Here is a 9,412-nt window from a genome sequence, read left to right as displayed (position 1 = left end):
ACTCTAGTCCTCTGTGGCTGTGTCATTGTCTCTGGGCCCAGGAGTCCCCAGGTCCTGCCATGCTACTGGCCAACCAGGTCTCCACCCAGGTTCACAGGAGTCTATTGAACGTGGTAGGACTTAGCTCACAGCTTCATTGCTGTTTTTCCCACACTTCCCCTTATCAGAGACCAACATGGTCACCAGTCAGACCACATACCTGCTCATGTATTCCCCTTGAGTCTTAGTCTTGGAAGGGGGTTTGCCCTGAGGGCACCCAACCGCTTGCCTTGATGTCTCCTAGGTGAGCAACTTGCTTGTTCTTGTAGTAATCAGTCAGACTGCTGTTATTGTTTTATATTTTTCCTGTTGGTCTTTCTTTCAAGAAGTGTCTTCTGTTCTTCTAGCCACTCCAGGCTGGTCTGCTTATCCTTTCAAGTGGAGATTTCCCACCTCAGAAGATTCTGGATGGGGTTCAGGATTCCACCTATGGTCTAATGTAGTGCAAAGCTCGGCAGGAAGCCTCATTCACTGGACAAGTTGTAGCCCCATTTTAGGTATTCCAATCAGTTATGGGCTAAAGATGGACTTACCAGCTCTCTATGATATTTCTGGCTATTCCTTTCTCTCCCCTTCAAGTGCTATTTTATAATGGTATGCCAGGAAAACCAAGATTCAAAAGACAGCCAACCATCTTAATATTATTCCCCCTTTTACCCATTCCAACCATGTCTCAATCCCTGTAGCCCAGAGCCCTGTTGTTCCAAGGTTGTGTATGCATCATTATTTACTTCTGTCCCACTTACCCCTGCATTTCTGTACATTTTTTAACAAATTGCATTTTTAATATTATCACCAATCTCAGAAAATTGTTGGGAAGCTGTGAAGATCTCACTGGCAGCTAAAAGCTTTCTAAAGCTTTTGTTTTCATTTGAAAGCTACAATTTTATCATTGCTAACAAATACTATCATTTGTTTTCTTTGAATTGACAGGTTCATTTCATTCCTTTTTTTTAAAAAAAATGTCTACCAAATACCCAGGTCTGTGTAACCTTATATTGTCAGTCATTCTTTCAAGTAAACAATGAAAACATTGACTAGTTCAGCTCCCAATTCTGATAGAGTCTCAGACTGTAGGATCTGTGGACCATGCTTTGAAAACCATTGGTTTATCGTAAAGCAAAACTGTCAGTCAGCTTTAGTATTTGGAGAAAGAAAACCACACCACTTTCAAATAAATGACTTCTTTTAATTTCATGTGACTGCTGTAAGTGGTAGGAGTAGGCATTGAAATGACAGGAATATAATGGAATAGCATCACAACATTTTTGTTCTGGAAGGTTATCCAGTCCTGCATTTACCTACATACTATGTTACGTGATATGATGTTCTAGAAGACATTCATAGGCTAGCATAAAACACCAAATTTCTGAAAAGTTTGGAAAGCAACAAACCACTATGCTGTTGTTGTTGCTATGTGTTGTGGAGTTGATGCTGACTCATAATGACCCTCTATAACCTTGTGGTTATTAGTCCAGTATACCACACCAGGGCTCACAAAATCAATATTAATTTATCAGTGACTCTAAGAAGTATATAGCAAAGAACTCTGTTTAACTTTGCTTCTCCAAGTTTTTTCCAATTTTTTTTAGCACAAGGCTTTATTTTGGTTGATCTAGTCAACTCCTTCATTTTATTTTGTTGTACATTATTTTTCTGACCTCTGATTTTATGGAATAGGGAGTAAAATATTTAAATGTTATTTTCCCAATGTGAAAAGGTTTTTTACAATAGTTCAAGACCAAAACTGCAATCTGAAAATATAGTGAAATGAAACTTTACATAAATCCCTTAACATTTGTGAACCTTTATTTTTCTTTGGCCACAATGGCCAATCATAAACATTATAGCTCTGATAATGCAGGAAAGTTTGTGTACAGGGAGACATAACCCAGAGCACTTTATGGCCGGCCAAAAGGCCTGTAGTTGCCTGGGTTGAAAGGAGGCAATTGAGACACAAAATAAAATTTAAGGTTAAGATAAAGGATCTTGGAAAAGAGTTTCTTTGGGAAAATGGGGCATTCAGAAGTGTCCATGTATACCTTGGAATTTACAAAGCCACACACACAAATGCTCATGGCAACATGCATATGCTCAGCAAAGACATGAGAAAGTCTTAAACTTCCACCTCAGTCGGATCTCTAGGCCAAGTGTAAGCCTAGCTGTGTTGAAAAAGTGTGTCAGCCCAGAACCAATCTGCAGCTGTAAGAAATGTTGTTGTTGATTGCATTTATCATGTTGTGTTACCATGTTCACTCTCCATTTCCCAAAGTTTTACACCACTCTAAAAAGGAGTCCTGGTGTGGTGCTGTGGGCTAATGCATCAGACTGCAAAATCATTTGAACTGCAAGGTCGGTGGTTCAAGCTCACCAGCTGCTCCTTAGAAACCCTATACAGGGTCGCTTTGGGTCAGAATCGACTCAACAGCACTTAATAACAACAACAAAAAGAAATTCATTACCCCTTCAGCAGTAACTCTTTAGTTCCTCCTCCCCTCAACTCTTAGTAACCAGTCAATTCTTCTTTGATAACACCTTATATATAACTTTTACTTTTGTTTTTCTGCTCATGATTACTTATATTAAGTATGTAAAATTACAATCAGTTACCTCAAAGCAACTTAACCCTCAAATTAACAGTATCCACTGTAGTTTCTTATCAAATTCCCTGAATTAGCCTGTCCACTCTATTTTTAAGTATTCCTAAAACTTATATTCAGACGTTAAATCGAATTTCACATTATAAATTAGGTCTTGAAATTTTTAGAAGCACTTTGATTTTATTTCTGCAAGAAAGACAACAAACTAAGCTATTATTTGAAATATTATAAATCAAAATATAGCTTTTATAGCAGTTAATATTTTAGTCAGAAAAATATTTTTAAGCTCATTAAATTCTTTTTAATTCAATTATATCTTCAGTAATTAATTTGCTTTATGCACTATTATTAAACTACAATATATATGTATTTCAGTTTCTCATAATTATCTAAACATGACTCGTAGTATTCACAAACATGGAATAGACTGTAAAGGCGTAAAAAGAAAAAAATTGGCTTACCAAGCTGATTAGAGTTAAAAAGGTTTATTGAGTGAGAAACTGTTCTCACCCAGGGAGCACCACAAAGTGGAAATGCTGAGGGAACTCTAGTTTACACAGAGACAATGCCCCTTTAGAGCTTGCTTATGTAAATAAGTATCTTGCCCTTTGATTACCCACTAAAAATCCACTATCATCAACTTGATTCTGACTCATTGCAGCCCTGTACACGGTTTCCAAGGCTGTAAATCTTGACAGAAGCAGAAAGCCTCATCTTTTCTCCAGAGAAGTTGCTGGTGGGTTGACCTTGTGATTAGTAGAACAACGCTTCTCCTACAGCACCACCAGAGCCCTTGGCTTAGATTGGTTAATCCCATTTAATTTTCCTTACTTTTAGAAAAGTTGGTCACTGATTGCTAAGCTACTTTATCTTTATTGGATGAGTGTCATTAACGCAAGTTAATAAATGTTGTTAGCACCTGCTGATACAAAAACTTGCCCAGGTTCAGTTCTGCTGAAGGTGGTGTTTTTTTAAAAGGTCTTATGACTAATTTTTGTTTGGTTCTTAACCCAACAAAGCCATTTAACTTCTATATGAACCACAGGGTCAGCAGTCAAACCCACTAGCTGTTCCTCAGAAACCCTTTACAGGGTCACTGTGAGCTCTGGTAGCGTTAGCAAATCGGGTTGCTAACCTCAGGGTCGGCAGTTCTAAACTACCAGCTGTTCCACAGGAGAACAATGAGGCTTTCTGCTCCCATAAAGATTTACAGCCTTGGAAACCCTGTACAGGGTCACTATAAGTTGGAACCAACTCCACCACATAACAACAACAAACCCACAAGGTCAGTAGTTCAAACCCACCAGCCACTCCTTGGAAACCCTATACAGAGTCACTATGAGTTGGAACCGACTTAATACCAACAGCATTCAATATTGGGTTGGAAGTCTTAGCCAAAACTGTAAGATAACAAAGGGAAATTAGAGGCATCCACATTGGCAAAGAAGAAGTAAAACTCTTTCTATTTGCAGATATGATCCTTCACATAGAAAATCCCAAAGACACAGCAAGAAAATCATTGGAACTCATTGAAAGATTCAGCAAAGTGGTAGGGTACAATATCAACATACAAAAATCAGTTGAATTCCTTTACGTGAAAAGTAAATCAGAAAACAATAGCATTTACAACAGCCACCCCAAAAAGATGAAATACTTAGGAATAAATCTAACAAGACAAGTAAAAGACCTATAAAAGAAAACTTATACAAAAGACTACTAAAAGAAAGCTAAAGAGACATACAAAAATGGAAGAATGTACCATGTTCATAGATAGGAAGAATTAACATTATGAAAATGTCAACACTACCCAAAGCAAACTCTAGATATAATGCAATCCCAATCCAGTTTCCAACATCATTCTTTATTTAAAGAGATGGAAAAATTGATCACTAACTTCATATAGAAAAGAAAGAAACCTCAGATAAGCAAAATTGGAGAACTGTCACTTCCTAACCTCAAAATCTACTGCATAGTCATAATGGTGAAAACAGCCTGGTGCTGGTACAGTGAAAGGTCATTGTCTTCAATTTGTCTCCTTGCTAGGTTATTAGGTTCTGCAGTAGATAATGGCAAACCTATCATCAGATTTTGTGGACTAGCCACCCAGGACTATGGGACCAAAATCTTAACTTGTAAGATTGGATCAGAGGTACCATCTTCTTACCTGTTTTTTTGAATCTTTTGACCAAAGGGCTTATTGTTTTCTCCCTGTTATTATTGATCTTTGTTTTCTGTATTTTGTACCTAGTGAACTTCAAAAGGTTCAAGCTTTACTGAGCCATAACAGTGAACCCCATTGATTTGGATATAAAAATGATATTCTAACAGACTTCTATCACTTGAACTCATTAAGTTAGTATTATGTATGGTATTACACTGTTCTGTGAATACAAAGCTCTGGTTGTTGATTCAGTCATTAGAGCATAGAATCAGAATTGTTTCATCTGTCCATAAACTACACTTTGCCCTTCTTGGAATCTAAGAATAAGCAGTAGCTCTCAAATTGCGTCCTACGGCTAGAATTGATATGTGACATTTTCACTGATATAAAGCAAAAAAAGAGTGCCACCATATATTTACCATGTCCTCTTAGAAAAGTGGATTTTCTGAACTGAAATTGGCATTTTACTATTTTGACATTGAAATATTCTTTATTTCATCTAACAATGGCGATTATATGCTAAAGTGAGTTGCTATTTTTGCTTAACTTTTTGTTTTGCTTAAAATATGTTTGGCTTGCTTTTTTCTAGTAATAATTAAATGCTTTATTCTGTTGTATACTGTGTATCATATATTATATCATATGATCTTTTAAGATAATGCTATGAGATATCATATTTATTACAATTTCCAGTTTACAAATGAGGAAACTAAGGATCTTTGATAACTGTGTACTATATATTATCATTGTTTTCTTTTATAGAGCATTCAAGAGAAGTCTTGCAGCAATTAGTAGGCCCAAGCAAACTAAAACAAGTGACATGGACTGTTTACTGATGCTTACGGTAATCTTCATACAACTTTCCCAGGAAACAACAGTCTAACAAGATTGACATTCCACTTAATTTAACACTACTCTATCATTTTATTGTTTCATTTCAAGTGAGAACCCACAGCTAACCAACTAAATCCCAGTATATACATGGTTTGTGCTTTGATGTTAACCAGACTTTTAAACATTTAAAAGTGCGATTTGTTTGTCATTGCTTTTTAAATGGTAATCCTAGCATGACTTATGATCTATTGGGCAAGGGGGATTGTGTTTTGTTTCTTAAATAACAAAGTTGTAAATGATCTGTGTTCCCTGGAGAAATTTCTTTCTCTTTCCTAAGTATTTGAGCTGCTAAAAAGAGAAATTATCAATATAGGTGACCTTTAGAATAATTCTGAATAAAGGTATTTCTAAAAATATAATTACCTTCGTAGCTATTTTCTGGCTCTTACCTTCTTGAAGTATTTAAGTGTCTGTTTGCCAAAAGAAAAGTTTAACATCAGGCTTGCAAATTTTGTACAGAATTTATTATTTCAATGAAACAGAAACATAGTGGTCTAATACCTTAACCCATGATATCACACACCTTAACCATTCTAAATCTAAATGCCACTGAGGTCCCTGTCCATCCACTTATTTCATTGATCTTTATGGCAACTCTTCCCAAATATGAGAAGTTCACTTGGGAACTTTCCTACTCAAAAAAGTTGCATTCAGAAATGTTTAAAAATTAGTATTTGGGGGAAAGAACATGATAGCCAGCTCAGCAGGGAGCTTACACAGATCCTCTACAACAAACATACTGAAAACCAGATGAACAGATGATAATTAGGAATCCAGAGCTTCAGATGAAGTGATAGATTGTTGTTGTCAGATGCCATCGAGTCAGAACCGACTCATAGTGACCCTATGCACAACAGAATGAAACACTGCCAGGTCCTGGGCCAGCCTCACAATTGTTGTCACGCTTGAGCCCATTGATACTGCCATTTTGCCAATCCATCTCACTGAGGGTCTTCCTCTTTTTCTCTGACCCTCCACCCTACCAAACATGATATCCTTCTCCAGAGACTGGTCCCTCTTAACAATTTGTCCGAAGTATGAAAGACAAAGTTTGGCCATCCTGGCCTCCAAGGAGCACTCTGGCTGTAGCTCTTCCAACACAGATCTGTTAGTTCTTTAGGCAGCCCATGGTACTTTAAATATTCTCCTCCAACACCATAACTCAAAAACATCAGTTTTTCTATGGTTTTCCTTATTCACTGTCCAGCTTTCACATGCATATGAGGTTATTGAAAATACCATAGCTTGGGTCAAGCACACCTTAATCCTCAAGCTAACATCTTTGCTCTTCAACACTTTTAAAAGGTCTTGTGCAGCAGATTTGCCTAATGCAATACGTCGTTTGATATCTTGGCTGCTGCTTCCGTGAGTGTTGATAGTTGATTGAAGAAAAATGAAGTCCTTGACAACATCAATCTTTTCTCCATTGATAAGAATGTTGTTGTTTACTGGTCCAGTGGTGAGGATTTTTGTTTTCTTGACATTGAGATGCAATCCATACCGAAGGCTGTGCTCTTTGGTCTTCTTCAGTAAATATTTTAAGTCCTTTTCACTTTGAGCAAGCAAGGTTGTATCATCTGCATATTGCAAGTTTTTAATGAGTCTTCCTCCAATCCTGATACCACGTTTTTCTTCATATAACCTAGCTTCTTGCATCATTTGCTCAGCATACAGGTTGAATAAGTATGGTGAAAGAAGTGACAGATAAGTGGATAGAATTTTTGCTAGGAGAGAAAATTGGACAGACACAAGAACAACAAAAAAAGACTTGTGACTTTCGCCTGCCAACTAGATGCAGCGTGGCCATTTTAAGCTTTTGTAAGCTTCCTCAGAGACAAGAGAGCATATTGGTATTGCAGAAACATACCACTCACTCACAGAGATAAAGGTGTGATTTATATCTTGTTCCCTACACTCCCCTGGTGACCAGAGGCATGGCCAGGCCCCACCTGCATATACTCACAGTGAAACTCTTACTCTTTGGGCTTTCAGAGGCACCTAAAAGTGTGTGGGGAGTTAGCAGCACCAACCCCAGCATCTGGAATCAGGTGTGGACTGCTCCAGACCTGCAGAGCTAGTTCTGACCAGCTTTGGTCTAGCAGGAGCTCTCATTTCAAGAGGTAGTATATGATCAAGACCCAATAATCCTGAAGGAAGAAGTTCATGGTGCATTGAAGGCACTGGCAAAGAACAGGGTTCTAGGAATTTATGGAATACAAATTGAAATATTTCAACAAATTGATGAAGCACTGAAGGTAGTCATTCATTTATGCCAAGAAATTTGGAAGACAACTACCTGGTCAACTGACTGAAAGGGATCCATATTTGTGCCCATTCCAAAGAGAGGTGACCTGACGGAATGCAGAAATCATCGGACAACATTATTGATATCCCATATGAGTAAAGTTTTACTAAAGATAATACAAAACCAGCTACAACCTTACATTGACAGAGAACTTCCAGAGGTTCAAGCTGGCTTGTGAAGAGGACGTGGAATGAGGGATATCACTGCTGATGTCAGAAGGATCTTGGCTGAAAGCAGAGAATACTAGGAAGCTGCTTACCTGTGCTTTATGAACTAAGCAAAGCCTGTCACTTGTGTGGATCATGTATGGACAACATTGTGAAGAGTGAGTATTCCGGAGCACTTAATTGTGCTCATGAGGAACCCACACATAGACCAAGAGGCAGTTATTCAAACAGAACAAGGGAACACCAAATGGTTTAAAATTAGGAAAGGTGTGCACTAAGGTTGTGTTCTTTCACCATACTTATTCAATCTGTATGCTGAGCAAATAATCCAAGAAACTGAGTTATATGATGAAAAACGCAGCATCAGGATTGGAGGCAGACTAAAAACTTGTAACATGTAGGTCATATAACCTTGCTTGCTGAAAGTGAAGAGGACTTGAAATAATTACTAATGAAGATCAAATACCACAACCTTCGTTATGGGTTGCACCTCAATATAAAGAAAACAAAATATCCTCCATTGGACCAATAAGCAACATCCATATAAATGAAGAGAAGTTAGAAGTTGTCAAAGACTTCATTTTGTTCGGATCAACCATCAGCACTCATGGAAGCCGCAGTCAAGAAATCAAATGACGTATTGCATTACACAATTCTGCTGCACAAGACCTCTCTAAAGTGTTGAAGAGCAAATATTTCAGTCTGATCACTAAGGTGCACCTAACCCAAACCATGGTATTTTCAATAACCTCATATACATGTGAAAGTTGGACAGTAAGTAAGGAAGACCATAGAATGATGCATTTGAGTTATGGTGCTGGAGGAGAGTACTGAACATACCATGGACTGCCAAAAAGAGAAACAAATCAGTGTTGTAAGTACAACCAGAATTATCCTTGAAAGCCAGAATGATCAGTCTTCATCTCTCATACTTTGAACATATTATAAGGAAAGACTAGCCTCTGAGAAGGATATCTTGTTTAGTAGAGTGGAGGGTCGGAGAAAATGAGGAAGACCCCCAATGAGATGGATTGGCACAGTGGCAGCAGCAATGGGGTCAGGTGTAGCAATGATTGTGAGGTTGGTGCAGGATCAGGCAGTGTTTCATTTCACTATGAGTCAGTACCAATTCAATGGTGTATAAGAACAACGATAAATGTAGTCCTGGCATAGCACAGGATAATGCACTGGACTGCAAGGTCAGTTTGAACCAAAAAGTCAGTGATTCAAACCCACCCTGCTCCTC

The 9,412-nt window shown here is 37.9% G+C and overlaps 1 protein-coding gene across 1 annotated transcript in view; it reads left to right on the top strand.

Annotated features, from left to right (window-relative positions):
• AMN1 (antagonist of mitotic exit network 1 homolog (S. cerevisiae)) overlaps nucleotides 1–5,636 on the top strand; it is a 62,106-nt gene extending 56,470 nt beyond the window's left edge. The window contains exon 7 of the mRNA XM_006874752.1: nucleotides 5,563–5,636. Within this exon, the coding sequence (XP_006874814.1) occupies nucleotides 5,563–5,636 (74 nt within the window). The remainder of the gene's footprint in view (nucleotides 1–5,562) is intronic.
• Nucleotides 5,637–9,412: the final 3,776 nt, after the last annotated feature.

Source organism: Chrysochloris asiatica, unplaced genomic scaffold, assembly GCF_000296735.1.
Source record: "Chrysochloris asiatica unplaced genomic scaffold, ChrAsi1.0 scaffold00299, whole genome shotgun sequence".
NCBI lineage: Eukaryota > Metazoa > Chordata > Mammalia > Afrosoricida > Chrysochloridae > Chrysochloris > Chrysochloris asiatica.
This window is presented reverse-complemented; position numbering and strand designations above follow the sequence as displayed.